The sequence below is a fragment of the Myripristis murdjan genome, chromosome 16 (genome assembly GCF_902150065.1).
Source record: "Myripristis murdjan chromosome 16, fMyrMur1.1, whole genome shotgun sequence".
Classification (NCBI taxonomy): domain Eukaryota; kingdom Metazoa; phylum Chordata; class Actinopteri; order Holocentriformes; family Holocentridae; genus Myripristis; species Myripristis murdjan.
Window position 1 is genome coordinate 3,232,463 of NC_043995.1, and position 16,937 is coordinate 3,249,399.

Sequence of the window (16,937 nt, forward strand, 5' to 3'; positions counted from 1 at the left end):
TTGATACTATTTATCAAACTGTAAGGCAAGTGTGATGCGTTTCTTTGCAGAGATATACATGCACATTCTATGCATTAATGACTAAATAGTATGAAACACAGCACTGAATGTAATAATAGTAGTAGAGATTACTGGCAGAAATAATTATAGGAAAATAAGAAAATATGCAAACTACATGTAAATCCAAACTGTCTACCTGAGGAGCTTGTGTCCATTGGTGGTTGCCACTTCAGCGAGACTGGTCAGGATCCTCTGGTAATGACTGTCACTCTGCTGAGACACATGCTCTAGAACCTGCCGGAGCTGCAAACACACAGGCAAGTTTTTATTACCCTTCCACTGAAGAGACTCATTCCTTTTCCCTAATCCCTACTTATTGCTCACTGCTACATGCCAAATCTTAGACCAAAATTAGGTTCTCACCCTAAATTAAGTTAAATCTTAATTAACTGAGACAATGAAGATTCACTCTGTGCGCCCAAATTAAATTCTGGTGTCACTACAGTCACTGATGGGAAATCTTCTCTCTATAGAGGCGATGAATCAGAATTTAACAGTTAACAGTTAATAGTTCACCCATTTTGAAAAATGTGATATTAATTCTCTAGCTGTTGTGTAGGACAGCAGTGGTGCTTTCTTCCTCTCATTTTTACTGAGTGCTGGATACTGCGTGGATGCTCCAAATGCTAACTGTTAGCTTCCTGCCATTGAGGTGGACAGCAAACACTCTTAAACATAATCGCCTTAATCCACTCATAGAAGGTTTAAAATATCACTTTACAAGTGTTACTTTCCCAAATTAAAACACACATAGAACTATCAAATGCCCACAGATGATAGTTTTGCTTAAATTAGAAGGTTTAATAGGCCTATCACTTTACATCTATTCCTACCCTAATCTAAGCCTGGCCCAGTCTAATCTTACCTCTAAATAAAGTCCTAGGGCCCTATCTTGCGCCAGACTCCCTAAACCCGCTATTTGCGGATTTAGGATTTAGGAAGAGGCGTTCCCCCATAAAAGTTGCTATCTTGTGCACCTCCCGCTATCCGCAAAACACCTCCGCTACCCGCTATATTATGAATAGGCGTGTTTTGGGCGTTACGCCAGCTAAACCAATCAGTGTGCCAGGTGCCATTGCCTTTAAAGGCAGGCTGCGCTATCCTAAATCCTAAATCCTAAACCCGCGATGGAGAGAGGGAGGTAGATTTTCTCAGGGCTTCTACTGAGGCTAAAGCAATTATATTATAGGCGAGTTAATTCGTGAGGTGGAGCCACATGTGTCCAAGTGGGCGTGTCACAAGGTTGTACTGATTGAGTAAAATCCCCGGGTCACACCACACACACACAAGAGGCAGAGGTGGAACTATGTGTAAACTAATTTATTGACAAGGTAGATTGGGCAAATAAAATATTAAAAATAAAAATATAGCACAGCTGCTGGCTTATGATAAAACAATAAAACGTGCTGGCGTAAGTGTCCAATTAAAACAGTCTTTCCTCTAAACAGTCTATATGAGTAATATACTCAGTCCATTCCGGCGGCGTCCCGGTATCAGTCCGACCGTGTGCGTGGTGAGGCTCCGTCGGGGCGCGCATTGAAGCCGCCTGGGCGCGCTCTCCTAACAGCCCAAACTTTAGGGAAAGCGGATAGCGGGTGGTCCTGACCACCCGCTATCCGCTATCCCTTAAGTGTGTGCGCAAGATAGCAACTTTAGGGATAGCGCATGAAACACGCCCACGACGCACCTCCAGGCGCAAATGATGCAGTCGGCATAACGGATAGCGGGTAGCGGGTGGTGCAAAATACCGTTTAGGGATAGCAGAAGTTCCTAAATCCGCAATTTGCGGGTAGCGGGTCGTGGCAGCGGATAGCGGGTGGCACAAGATAGGGCCCCTAATCCTAAAATCACCACCTAATAGAAGTGAGAAGCAGCAATTTGTCTTCACTTTGGGATGATTTTCCTAATCTTTCTAGCATTAGGAGGACACTTGTCCCACATTCAGATCATAAACATGCCCTTCTTTTTAACTGTGTGCCTGACAAACTACTGAACAACAACAACAAAATACCATGTTCTCTTTGATGTCATCATTCTGTGTCATCTGGATGAGGGTCTGGAACAGTCTACAGTGGTGCTGGATGAGAATCTCACATGTCTCCCCATATCCACCCTGGACACAAACAGGAGGAAAATTCATGAAAGCAGTGACAGCACAAAGTGAACAAGACAGGGTTAAAAGGGCACAGCATGAGAGAGCATGAAAACTGGCAGTAAGATTGAAATGCTCGTTAACTAAGACTCACTTGAACACAGAGATCAAGGGGAGTGACGCCGTTCTTGTCAGCAAGGTATTTGGCACCTCGGGAAAGCAGAATCTGTGCTGTGTCTCTTTGGCCGTGGCTGTAAAATAAGTAGGGTGTCAATACTGTGGCCAAAACAAAGTCCAGGTAGGCTGGTGAAAACAAGATAATGAGGTCAATTTTTGGTTAAGTATGTCTGCAGTGCTAAATAAAGGTGTGCTGATCTGGAATTTGGGGACTGGCACTCCCAAAACAGCTTGGCAAATGAAGCTGTCCTGCTTTTAATGGTTTTACTATTCTGAATAAGCTCATTTTACCTCTTAACCTACACAGTACAAACTGTTTTCATCTATTCACCTTTCCTGCATTATTTGACTTCCACCATAACAAACTAACAGTTAGCATTTGGAGCATCCAGCACAATGAGAGGAAGATACTACTGACCAACAGAACAGCTGGGGGGGAAGTGAAATAATTAGTGGTGTCAAATTATCGCGTTAATTGAGATTAATTAATTACAGTCATATTTAGCGCGTTATGTTTTTTAATCGAGTTAATCTAATTTTAATCTCTAACTTTACTTTTTATAAAATCGGTTTGTAGGCGTTGGGCTTCCTGTGCTTAAGTTGTTGGGGGTGGAAAACAATGGTCAGTGACACCCTGAAGTGGACATTGATTGGCTGTCATTGTGTTTGGGCTTGTTTAGCATAAGCTGATAGGCTCCTATTGTCAGGTCCGGACTGTACATCGGGAGATTTCCCGAAGCGCCGGCCTGTCACTGGCCCGGTGGCCTGCCCGTCTTTTTTTTTTTTTTTTTTTTTTTTTTTTAAACAGGTCGCCGGCCAGGCCAATCAGCTGTCGGTCCGGTCCGGCTGGCCTCACCAGTCTGATCTTTTTTTTTTTTTTTTTTTTTTTTAAGTCAGAGAGACAGGCCAAGCCAATCAGAGGCCAGCAACCTGTGAAGAGGTCAAGACATGATTGGTTTGTTTTGATTAACACCCGCCCCAACAGTCCGAGTCCGTTGTAAACAGGCATCGCATGTTGAGGAGGGGGTGTCGCGACTCGTGTGTGTGTGTCTGACTGTGGAGGAGAGGAGAGGAGGTGGAAGAAAAGGTTGCGTGATCGAAGTTAATACATTACCGTATTCATCCGAATATAAGACGATATTTTTTCCATTGAAAATGCCCTGAAAAACGCTCTCGTCTAATATTGGGGGTCTAAGCAAATACACATGTATTGTGCATATGTAAACCAGTAGGTAGGCTCGCCTGATGCCGCGATTACCGGCGAATGGCCGCATTGCGCAGTCATTGCAGCCGCGTATGAACAAAAATTGATATGGCAGTAGGCTATGTGTGCGCCGCTCACCTGTCAGATCCGGCAGACCAGACATTTTTTTTTCCCCAAAAAAAGGGTCTTGAAAAAGAGGGGTCGTCCCCCCGACCCGCATCGGACTGATCTGCTACAATAATGTAATGAATTTAAAGGGAAATACCTCAAGTTGAGGGCTTTTCTCAGCAATTTTAGGTGAGATTAAAAAACAGATTAATTAGATCAATTAATTACAGATCATAATTAATTAATCTCTCAATTTTTTTAATCTCTTGACACCACTAGAAATAATATCACATTTTTCAAAGTGGAAAATAGAAACAGTATATCTTATCTTGTATCATTATTTATTAATATCTTCTGCACAATAATAAGTGCAAAATGTGATCATATGAACAAATAAACTTGCACTTGTTTTCCTGATTGTTTCACATATGGCCATACAGGCAGCATGAATGACTGTAAATTATGTGGTACTCGGATCAGTACTTGTGCAGGGTGACAATTTTTTGGTCCTTGTTCATTCTTATAAGCTGGTATCAGTGGACTTATAGTAACATAGTGAAGTGTAAGAGCGATAAGGGGTGACTCGAGTAAGAATCAGCAGCTTTCTGATTACATCGCTGAATGACTTTGCATAACATCACCTGCAGGCAAAGTAGAGAGGCGTGGCTCCAGAGACATTTGGCCGGTTGATGTCGGCTCCACTGTCCAGGAGACACAACACCGTCTGGCCACAACAAGACACAATGAATATAAACTCAGCTGACACAGTAGAAAGGATCTGATTTATACTGTGGATAAAGGGCTTTTTACACGAGATGCAACTGCTACATGCTGACTAACACCACCTCTGCTCTGCACACACCTAAGGTGGCAAGAACGTGGTAACCATGGAAATGGCTGCAATGCACAACTGGTTAGTCACTACAAGATGCCACTATAACTACAGTTAGCTACTGGCTTGTAAGTGCAGACCTGGTACATCCACTCTTGCACCATATATGTCTATTAAACACCTCTGTAATGTTTTTTTTAACAATAAAAGTTGTCTTGTTTTTCTCTGCTATTGTGTGTCTCTGACACACAGTAGTTTTTGTTACTAAGCAGAAGTAACTGCCCATTATTAATTAATATCCATGAGTAAACGCTGTGATTGAAGTGTTTCCCGTAGGCTGACAATGGTCAGGTCTTATGTATTTTTTATCTCCACTTACAGTAACAGCAGTAGCACTGTGTCCAGTGGAAACTAATGGCCTGCCTGCTCATAGGGAAATATGCCACTGCTTGTACTATATCCATTTTAAATCTTTGTGAATGCAGGATAGTTTTAAACATCTTTGGTAAGTTAAAAATGGTGTACTTCCAATGTACAATGACCATTACTAGTACATGTCATACGTGAAAGAAGGTAGAGGTCAAAAGACACGACTTGTAGGTGTTGATGTCAGTTGGAAAGTAAAATAAGTGTTAACAAGAAAGTAAGCTCACATTACAATTGTTCAAGTCCATATCAAGATGTAACACTATTAACCTGTTAATTTGACAAAATGTGCTCAGTTTTAAGACAAGCAGAGTTGGTTTGTTGGTTAAAAAACAAGTATGATAAAAGTGTAATTAACTTTGAATTTAGTTATGCTATGTCTAACAGCCTACATTTTCTGGATACTTTCACCTTAATTACCTTTTTGTCAGATATATCTGTGCTTTCAGAAAAAAGTCCCAGTTGTAATTTTGAGTTGGATGCTGATGTGAACCCTGTTTACATGTTGTGGGGTGGAACTTTAAGTAAATACCATATGGCATGAATGCATGACCTGCCAGTTTGGAGGACATTGAAGAATTTCATTTTCACTTTCATTTTCATGGTTTAGACAGCCTTGCTCTGACAGAACATAATGTAACATGAGAGATCCATTCTAAACAATGTTATAATCTATATATGGGCCACGCACTGGATCAGGTGTGTGTGTGTGTGTGTGTCTGTGTGTGTGTGGCTGCAGGGAGGAATGGCAGCCTGGTGCATGCAAGAGGAAATGCAGTGAACCAGGCTAAGTGCAGGCTAAGTGAACATCAGCCCGCATGGCAGCCTGGGAACAGAAAGAGGGCGATGAAGGGGCAGGATGACACAAATTTTAGCTTAAAAGTATAACAAAATCCCAACCCCAATGTCAGTGAATCCTGACCCCTGATGGTTAGAAGAAGGGGGGCCTGGTATTTCGTGGCAGGTGATGCAGCCAGCTGTTGTTCTCTATGGGTGGCCACCAAAAACCTGGCACCCTGCTTTTCACCATTAGAGGTAAGGTTATTTTATACCTCTGAATTTAAAAAAAAAAAAAAAAAAACAGAGCACAAACTAAACACATTTTGTCAATATAGAACCCCTTCCCACCATTTTTCAAACTGAATGGCAACAAGACGGTCTCTTCATTCCCAAGTCAGGCAACATGGCATTCACTGATAAATGTGTGGCAGCACTCCATGTCGCACCAACTCTACTTCAGCTGAGCGGACAGTTTCACAGGAACGAGCTGGCTGGCTGCTTCACCTGACAGACCGCCGCTCACCTCACACTGAAAAGCAATGATCACCAGGCAGCTGTCGCATCTCGTGTAATAAGCCCCTCAAACAGAAATGAGTAGGCAGCGTCACCTTTCAACCACAAAGATTAGAATAATGACTTTGCATACAAGGGTTTCAAAAAGTTTGGAATGATGGTGATAAGTAGCACTATATTTTTGTTCTTACAGGTTGAGACTGAAAGAAACACATCAAGCTGGGGGTTTGACCCACTAGCTGTTGAGTGATGAGAACCTGGAAAAGATTACTAATCGGGCATATGGGGCACAACGCCTGATCATTCAATGTTCTTGTTATTTTGTGCTTATGTATAAAGCTTATAAATCTGACAAATCTTCCTTGTGATGATAACGGATCTAGACATAGTTTGTAGTCTTTTCAGTCTCTTTAAAACTATATGATGCAGAGCTAAACACCAGATATATGTGTATATCTATATCTATCTATCTATCGAGCTATCTATCTATCTGTTTATCTATACACACACACACACACACACACATATATATATATATATATATATATATATATATATGGGTCATTCCATGTCATTTCACCAAATTTTCAGGACATCCCACGCACTTGGGTCTCAAAAAATTCTGAAAAAATTCACCAGTTGTTCCTTATTTATCCAATAGGCACACTGTAAATTTTTAGTTTGCTCGGATGGATACTTGTTGAGATACGGCCAATTTAGTGAGGGGAGTATGTGTCAATTTTGGTGCAATTTTCGCGCGTCCTTATTTTTCCTCCATTTTCAGGTGTCAATATCTCAAGAACTACACCACATAGGAAACTGAAATTTGGTACGATAATACACCTCCACCTATTCTCTCAGAATATACAAAAACATCTGTCATACATCATAACTGGTAGGCATGCCAGCCCTTCAAAAATAAAAATAAAAAATTACGTGTTTCGTGGTCGACCATGTTTGGGCCTTTAGAAAACAACTTGCTCCAGCTTCTTGATTTTTTCAGAGCTTTGAGATACATACATGGTCTGTTCAAAGCATTAATGGTTAGTCAGATATATGCATCGCTTTCTGGATGGCAGCCTCTCCAAATCCAAAAAAATGCCTGTACAGCCATCTTAATCCGGATATAATCTGTTAGTACTGCACTGTGGTGCAGTAGTGCTCCAGTAAAGGCTGTCAACTGAGAAAATGCTTTTCTCAGACACCAAGTAACATGGCACATTCTGTATCAAAGTGAGTGATACTAGACTTTTTGAACAGTGTATCTTTTCATCATTATAGACATTTTCAATCAGCTCACAGTTTTGTGTCCATTCTGGCAGGCTACATGCAAAGCTGTCTGCCCCATGGCGTCCTCCACATCCACATTGGACACGTGCTGGACCAGGTCATGGAGGAGCTCCGTCCGGCCATTTACCGCCAACCAGTGGATCTAAAAAGGACAGCCGATATATTGCCTAGCTTAAACTACATATCAGTTTTATCGAGTGGAGCAAAATACATCAACCTGATTAGTCATGAACACTCTGCTAATGACTATGGTCATATTAGACAATCAATATGCCATTAACCCGAGCCAGAAGATTATAGGCTACTTACAGCAGTCAGCCCCTCATTATTGCAGATGTTGACATCAGCGTTATATTCCAGTAGTCTGCCCATGCACTTCTTCTGTCTGGAGTTAAAGGAAAGCATTTAGTAAGTCTATAGAAACATAAATCAAGTCACACACATACAGCATCATCTCAGCATTATTTTTCCTTGTCCACATTTTACAAGATGAACTTTTTTCAAGGTGTATAACCAATGTAATGACACACAGTTTAAACACGATTGTCCATAGCTGCAAAATTGCATGAACATTAACCTCTTCAATGCTGCTGCTCCCATCAGTGGGTTTGTTATTGCTGATTCCAAATATGCCCTTTCATATGTACAATATGAAGAACGTTTTTTCTAACTCTGATGCTACTTAAAGACCCCATGAAATGGACTCTATTTTCTGGATCATTCAGAAGTGCAAACCAACACGATGTCTGTTTCCGAGAGAAACACAATTTTATTTGAAGGGACAGGTGGACGAGAGAGGATGTTCATAGATATGCAAAGGTTCTGTTAGTTGACATTTTAATGTACACCCACTAGTACAGATGATGCCACTATTTAAGATCATCTGTACAGGAAGTAGAAATCATGTGGGGTCATTTCATGGGGAATTTAAGGGTAAATCAGAATGTGTCCAGGGTTAAATACAACAGTTCATACCACTTAATGTACATTAGGGTTGAAACGATTAGCTGACCATCAGTTATATGACTATCAATTAATGAACTGCCAGAAAATTAATCACTTATAATTTTGATAATCACTTAATCATTTTAGTCATTTATCAGCTGATGACACCACACATTTATTGGTTATAGTGTCATAAATGCTAAGGATTATTTGTTTTTGTTTTTGTTTTTTTCATTTATATTGTTTTTAGATCAAAACTTTGGCTTTTTTGGTTGCTGGTCAGATCAAGCAATCTGAAGCCATCATGTTGGACTCAGGGAACTCGGAATAGGCATTTTATAATTTTTTTAAACATTTATCAACAAACTAAACAACAGTGAAAATAGTTGTTAGTCGGAGCCCTAATGTGCAACAAAATGATCTTGTAATCTTTATTATGATATTACAGCTAGTTTCAAATTAAGATCTGACCACACTTAAATGCCCAAATTCATAGTACGCAGTAGCATCAGACATACTGACAAGGCGTGAAATATCTAACTTGAAGTTGAACTTTGATAGAACTTGGAGTAGTTGGTGTATTTATAATTTGATTTGCATGCAAATGAAATTTTGTGTCTTCCTATGCAGCTCAGTGTGATTAATTCCCCACACCACAGAACAGAATTCAGCGGGGTGTGCTACTTTCTATTTTTCAAGCATTTAATAAGTGCCTTCTATTTCAGTGGCTGTTTGCCATGTTCATCATCATCATCATCCACTGATTATATAAGCCTCTGTTGTTTGTCTAAAAATGCACCCTGATGCCAATTTTTATTATTACTTCCATGTTCTCACAGCCACTCTGTTGTAGCTTGTTAGTGCCCCATTGATAGCATTTGTGTATGCAAGTCAAGCTCTTAACATTTGATTAGTTAATTGAGACATAACAACTGGGATGTAACATCTCAAACAGGATCACATAACTACAGACAAATACTGAAAATTACTTTTTTGTTTTTCAGGTGACGGAGGCTTTGCAGTTGCGTCTCCTAGCAACCATGTAAAGGGTGGGCTAGGATGGCGAATGAAGAGTGAACTGTTTTTTTCTTTCGTTCTAGTTTCTGTAAAACACTCTGTCAGCTGTAGCAGGATAAGAGTCACTTCAGTTCACCCGAACCAACTGTTACTTAACTAACAATTAACCAAGCAACTGAACGGCAGAGCAAATATCATCATGTGACTACAGGGGCGTGTCTATGTGGAGGACAAGCAAAATCTCGGGCTCAGGTCAGATTGAGACAAAAATAGAATGCCTGCCAAGTTCAGGTCAGGCTCGGTTACTGTGCTCCCATCTCGGGTCAGGTTCAGACAAAAATATAAGGCCTGATCCACACTCTCTTCCCGACAAACTGGTGGGTCCCAGTCTAGAGACAGGGGGGTCTTGGGAATGCCACATAAATGCATTCTTTTCTCAATAATGGCAGATACAAATTTCAAAATCACTAAATCTCCTCTGACCATGACGTCCTGCCAAAAAGACAATGACTTGAGAGCGTAAGCAGCCTTCTTAACTAGCTCACAACATGGACACATTTTTAAAACCCAGAGCAGCTGATGTGCTGCCTAAAATAATAAGATATATCATCTGCTCCAAAATCAAAAATGCACCACACAGGAAGTGTAATGAATGGTTTATATCAGTCTTCTGACCTGTTTAAAATTATTTTTATGTTTAAAGCTTAATGTTTTGATGCTGACAAATTACACATTTATTTTCATTTATCTGCAAACACAGACAATTCTATTCTTGAGAAAAGAACTTACTGTTGTCTGAAAAGTTCCACATTCTCTCTAAATGCAAAATCAAAAATTGATATGATTGAATTGATATTATCAACAAGAAAAAAACAGGATTTTCAGAAATGAAGACAACTGGAGATATCAAAAACTCTTCAAAGGAAAGAAGCTTAACGGCTTTTTCACTTCACAAAATATGTGGTGGCTCACAGGAAAAACAGTACCTCTGCATGTGGGTCCTAAAGTGAAAAAGGTTGGAAACCCCTGTATTAGACCACATGGACATAAATCCTCTTTCTACATTGAGGGATTGTGTCTATGGCTAATGTTGCTTGTTCCAACACTAATGCCTACTTTGTTAATGTTTTGCAATGGCAACAAAGTGTGTTTGATTATCTTTGAGTATCTTTGGAAGCAGCCAGCACCACTTATGGTATTATTTACTGAACATGTACAGTGAGATCAGTGAGAATGCATTTTGTTCATTTAACACAGGAATGGAAATTATGCTTCTTATACTTACTCTTATACTTGTATTTCATATTATATGTATTATATATTATATTATTCTCTCCAAAACTCATCAACAACCAACATCACTTTGATAAATGAGCTTCCAGAGGTTCATTTTCGTAAAGATTTTTTTTTTTTTGCCATTTCTGCTTTATTTGACAGTTAGAGTAGAGAGACAGGATAGGCAAGGGAGAGAGATGACACACAGCAAAGGGCCTGAGGTTGGATTCGAACCCAGGATGCTGCAATCAGGACTCAGCCTTGATACATGGAACACGCTCATATCCGGTGAGCCACCAGGGCACCAGCAGGGGGGCATTTTCTTAAAGGTGCTTGCACAAGATGTACAAAATGAGTTCATGTGAGCAAGCATCGCAGGATTTTTCATTACTAGGGACTCTACCACACACAGGTAAACACAGGTAAAGACAGGTGTTATTAATGATACTGATGGCGGTGCTGTTCCATTTCGGTCTAACAGAGCCGGGCCTCTGCTATTGTGCATTCTGGCTGACCTGAAAGGCTCTGCTTAATTTAAATGAACAGAACCTAAATATCATTTGTAACACCTGTGTTTGCCTCCTATATCATGCCAAGAAGAATATAAGGAATATGGTTGGGAACTGGGGTCTGATGTTAGAACTGAGCTGTGAAATGAAAATGGAGGCATCCTGTGATCTAAAATCCTCTGTGTCTGCACAGTGAATATAGCACACAGCTCATACCCGTTCCTAGCAGCCAGGTGGAGGGGGGTGCAGCCTGAGATATCTTGGTAGTTAGGGTTGGCTCCTCTCTTCAGCAGCAGAACCAGGCACTCCACTGACCCGCAGCTATATATAGACAAATACACTACACTTACTGACAGAAGACACAGAAAAGACAATTGTCCCACATCCACAAAATCCCCGCTGCACATTTTAAGGATGTCAGTGGTTAAAGTCACAAGTGATTCTGTAAAACAGTCTTTCTCTGGTTGGAACAAAATGATCACTGTTTGCTACTTTTGAACAGTGATTCATGTAGAAGATAGTAGTAGTTATGTACAAATTCTGTATTCTCCAAACTGAACAAATTTCAGCCACCAGGTTCCAACCATGGTGTCTTAGGAAAAAGAAAGCAGGTTTTCTCCACCATAGCATGCTGACACTCTTTCATTATGAATGTAGATAAGCTGTAGGTTTTATATGATGGCAAGGCCAAGGCCGAGGCTTTTATTTTGTGAAACAGGAATGTATTGTGAAACAGAGAATTAGCCAACAACATTTCTCATTTCACTTTGACTTTGAAAGGCTGAGCAGGCTTTGTTTTGCGTTACATATTCACCGGTTGAGTGCTTAGTAAGAACAGACTGAACAATTTCTTACTTGGCAGCAATGTGTAGCAGACTTCTTTTTACCCGTCCAAAGGCATAGTTCACATCAAACTTTGAATTCAGCAGCAGCTCTGACACCGACCTTCAGGGGATAGAGTGGCACGAAAACAATATTTCAGCATGATTTCAGCCACATCACAACTTCACAAAATCTCTGCAATAGCGACAGCCATGCAGTAAAAATGTAAGAATACTTGGAGACCACTGGCAAAAGCAGGTAGGACTAGCCATGCATGAGCACTGTATCCTGAGAAGCTGGATCACACCATGACAACACAATCAATTGGGTGTGGGGGAAAAATTTTGACTCACTTAAACATCACGCTTCATTTCTTTAGGATTTTTTAATCGATGTTTTTTATTACTGAATCATTTTAAGTAAAGATGTTGGTGTAATAGAAACTAGACAACCTAAGGAAACTGTTGGCACCAAGCAAGTCATGCTCAGTTGTCAGCAAAGGGAGTAAATATCGCTCCAAAGTTTGGCTAAATTTTGGCAAGGGAAAAACATTCATTTTCAGTGCTGTCTCTTGACCTCTGACCTCCAGATCTCAGAATGAAAATGGGTTCTCTGGGCAGCCACGGCTCTCCCATTTGCAAACATGCCCACCTTCTGCTAATCCCATGCAGTTTGGGCCACAAACCCTGCAGTCCACATGTGTTCTTGTGGCCTGTTGTAAAATAGTGTGTTTGTGCAGACTGGGGCCTAAACAGTCTTGGAGCTGCATCAGTTGGGTTTGACTGGAAAGCTGAGACTCTTGTGGATTCATGTGTGATGATGTTAGCCCCATAGTAGCCATTTCATAGTAGTGAGAGCATTTTTTAAAACTTGATGTTATTGTATAAAATGACCTATAGTGACCTCAGGGATAATCACAGCCTCATGAAACTTTACAACCACAAAGTAGAGGAGAATTCAAACAACAAAAATCACAATAAATTGTAATATCGAATCCCAATACTTAAGAATCACAATACATATCAAAACGGTAGATAAGCATATGGTCCCAGCCCTACTATCTGTGCATGTTTTCAAATGCAGTGTTATCCTACCTGTGCTGGTCAGCCATCACCATTGGCATGAGTGTGTATACTGCAGTCTCATTGTCTGTGGAGGGAGAAAAATATACCAGTGAAGAGGTTACCAAAACACAACAGGTGCACTCAAGTGTTCTCACGATCACCGTGCCTCTTTGCATATAGTTGAATTGCACTTTTGCCCCATCCATTCTGACCTTTGTGCCACCCTGCAAGCTATCCCAGCATGCCGATCTGCTGGCATCCTATAGAGAATGAATGGAGGTGGAAGTGGTTCTTTGGGCAATCATATTCAGTGGACCATCACACTTACAGGGCTATTATACTGCCCCATACAGGCCAATCAGTGCCATTCTTTGTATCCAGGTTAGGAGTTACTAGGACTTTCTATGAGCCAGATGGCACAAAGAGGTTACCAGTCTATACAGAGCCACTGGCCTGAAACTGTTAAATACATGTTTTTAAATAATATCCTTTTCACAGTACAAATGAATAGCCATATATGCCTATGCAAGGTGCCACACATACAGAGCTGCCAAGACTGGACAAAAGAATTATCAAACACCACACTTATGTGAGACAACTTGGAAAATTCGGTTCTGTTATGAGGATCTGCACTATTTAACACTTTGAAACCCAGGAGCCCATGGGCAGGCTTTTGTTTTACAAGGTTTTATTTCACCCTCTGAACAAAATTTAGGGCTGGGTATTGCCACTGATTTCCAAGTCGACTGGATTCTGATTCAAAAGGTCCAAAATTGAAACATTTAATGATACATTTAATAATCATGTAAGTTTTTTGTTTTTTTGTTTTTTTCCCCACAATTTGTTTTTGGTAATTTTGTGCCAATTTTATGTTTTTTTGGGTGGGGTGATGTAATTTTGATTTTCGGTTTTTTCTCTTACTAATTTTCTGATCTCTTTCATGATCTTCTTGTATTTTTTCTTTTCATTTTTGCATTTTTTTCATTTCTTGCTTTTTTCTATTTTTATGGTGATTTAGTGATGATTTTCTTGTAATTTAATTTTAGATATATAATGTTTTCGAAAGAAATCACGTGAATTTGCTCATGTTTCACAGGGTACTTAGCAGGGATTGGGGAAAAAACTCCACACATCATAGTAACGTGATAATTTGTGTGGCAATATTATATTGATGGACAGACACAAAGTATCGATACTGTATCGCTACAAATCCATGCAACACTTATGACAGGTTTTTACTCCAGAGTTGGTCAGACAATCCCATTTTGCTGCAATAAAAATGACTCATGTGAAATAATGAACAGAATGAAAACGTTATCTATCAGATGCTGATTATCAGATGTTGACAAAGGTTAGTAAATCAAAGGTTGACAAAAGGCTGTAGTCCCTACTCCTGATGTCAGATCAGTCTGAGCAAGCCGCCACTGAAACGCTTGCTTTTTATGCTCAGCTGGCAAAGTTCACATGCAACATCACAGAGTGTCTTCCATCTCATTTAAGTCTATTTTGACTCATTCTAGTGGCAGCAGCCTCTCTGTGGTTGGCGAATGGGAGCTTCAGCTTCTGGTGTCAACTGAGTGTGAATAACACACGACTACAATTCCCTGTGCTGGCTATACACTGTGTGCTGGGCTGTCAGAGCTGACACCTTCACCCGCCGTTCACACCACCACAGTCCGGGGGTCTGCTACAGCATACAAAGTGAATTTGAGTCCGTTTCAGAGGCCCGACGTTAAAGAATGGAAGCTGCTCTGTGTGTATACTGATACTGATAAAGGCCGAGGCAATGAAAGCCGACATCTGCCCATCTCATTCAACTAGCTGTATGAGCCCACTGTACTAGCATGTTAGCCACGCCGCGGCGGTGTTGTTAGCCGTCCGGTAAGCCGTTGCTGTGTACCTTCCGGGAGTTCCACAGTCCTGGCCCGGCGGAGGGAGCGGGTCAGCCGGTTGAGCTGTACGTTGAGCTGCTCCATCGCCCGTTCCATCATAGGTGACGGTGGACCGGGGAGGAACCGAGGGAACGAACCTCGACTGTCTGGTTATTTGTCCTTAATGAGGATACCGTGTTTCTGGGCGTCGTCCATCAGCGCTGGGAGAAGAGGGAAGCGTTTTTTCAGCCACACTGATTTACTGTACAGTCATTATCCAGCCACCCTGCTCTTACTTCTGTATACACTACTGCTGGGGTTCCTCATTCTTCCTGTTTTCCTGACGTTTCAACGCTATGCCATATGGGTAATGTAGTTTTTAAAGGATGACGCTGTCAAACCGATTTAAATATATATTACACACACAAAAAACTCTATCTATCTATCTATCTATCTATCTATCTATCTGTCTGTCTGTCTGTCTGTCTGTCTGTCTGTCTGTCTGTTTAAATAGATAGATTAAATATACATACATTATGTAGATACAGATATTGCTATCAACACATACTGATTTTACAGGGATCCAGGCAGAAAGCTTTCCTTTTCTTCTTCCTCCCCTTCCTCGTCTCATTATTATTATTATGGTTATGATTATGATTAGATAGATAGATAGATAGATAGATAGATAGATAAATAGATAGATACTTTATTCATCCCGAAGGAAATTCACAGTTTTCAGCAGTATCCACAGAGTACAAGATTAAGTAAATAAAAAATAAAGAATAAAAGATAAAAAAAAAAATAAAGAATAAAAGATGACACTCGAGCTCTAAAGATCTAAGTACCCAATGTGCAAAAAACAATGTGCAAAAAACCAAAAAAACAGTGTGCATCGATGTATACAATGTGCATAGATGTGCATAGATGTGCATAGATGTGGGCAATGTGCAAATTTACTTCATTTCACCCCCAGTGCAAATTTATGATTATTATTATTAGCAGTCGTCATAGTAGTTGTAGTAGTAGTAGTAGTAGTAGTAGTAGTAGTAGTAGTAGCTTGTTGTAGCTGTAGTAGTACATCTTGTCACAAATACCTGCGGCTGAGAAACCATAGGTCTACTGCCTCCAGCAACAAGCATCAAGTTGACAGATAATTTCAAACTCTGCCCAGGTGACAAATATTAAAGGCTACCAGTAGGCCAGATGGTGGATAGTGGTAATCATAGTCTTAGTGGAGGTAGTAGTAGCCTACTAGTGTCAACTTTTATCTCATCTTACCATGTCATATCTAGGCTTCATCCTCTGCTTGCCTGGTTTCATAGTTCATGTGGTCCTTCCAGATTCTCTCACCTGTGGACTGTCTGTATTGTAAGTGATAACAACCTACTCAGGAGTTCATTTTTGATCAAATTACTGGTTGTTTGCTTTGTGGTGATCACTGATTGTAAGCCAGCTCAGCCTCCCTTTTGCTTTACCACATCTGTGCTAACAACTAATGATGAATCACAGTATGTTGAGGTGAACTAAGTAGTTTTGTTGCTCATGCAGGATGTTGTTGTTATAATGTTATAATGTAACAGCCACAGATAATCAAGAACTGCCACTGCTTTTATATACTTATACTGAAAGACAATCATGTTCACACCTAGGACTGACTGATCTTTACTAAACTGGGAATAATCTCCATTTAGGCTGATGGCTTTTTAGAGACAGGCTCAAACAATGCCTCATTAAATCAAGCATTTTACATACAATACACGTAGAGCCTCAGGGGGGCACTGTAGACACACAAATACTAGAATGCCAACTGTTGCTTGGCATGTCCTCGACGATTGTCACCCCTTTATCCTCCTATTCAAAACATCTGACTTAGCTGACTTATTACTTGGTGCAGAGCTAATAATGATAGTGTTCTGTGGGTCCAACAATGGAGTCAAACAAATGATCTTTCA

General features: G+C 40.5%; 1 protein-coding gene across 2 annotated transcripts in view; it reads right to left on the reverse strand.

The window, feature by feature from the left end:
* The window catches only part of hace1 (HECT domain and ankyrin repeat containing E3 ubiquitin protein ligase 1), a 36,581-nt gene extending 21,269 nt beyond the window's left edge, over nucleotides 1–15,312 (reverse strand). For both annotated transcript variants that reach the window (XM_030072340.1, XM_030072339.1), the window contains exons 1-10: nucleotides 15,015–15,312; nucleotides 13,145–13,199; nucleotides 12,084–12,173; nucleotides 11,445–11,549; nucleotides 7,792–7,867; nucleotides 7,493–7,624; nucleotides 4,283–4,365; nucleotides 2,307–2,403; nucleotides 2,072–2,173; nucleotides 197–303 (exon numbers count right to left, since the gene is read on the reverse strand). In XM_030072340.1, the coding sequence (XP_029928200.1) occupies nucleotides 197–303; nucleotides 2,072–2,173; nucleotides 2,307–2,403; nucleotides 4,283–4,365; nucleotides 7,493–7,624; nucleotides 7,792–7,867; nucleotides 11,445–11,549; nucleotides 12,084–12,173; nucleotides 13,145–13,199; nucleotides 15,015–15,105 (938 nt within the window). In that variant the 5' untranslated portion in view covers nucleotides 15,106–15,312. The remainder of the gene's footprint in view (nucleotides 1–196; nucleotides 304–2,071; nucleotides 2,174–2,306; nucleotides 2,404–4,282; nucleotides 4,366–7,492; nucleotides 7,625–7,791; nucleotides 7,868–11,444; nucleotides 11,550–12,083; nucleotides 12,174–13,144; nucleotides 13,200–15,014) is intronic.
* Nucleotides 15,313–16,937: the final 1,625 nt, after the last annotated feature.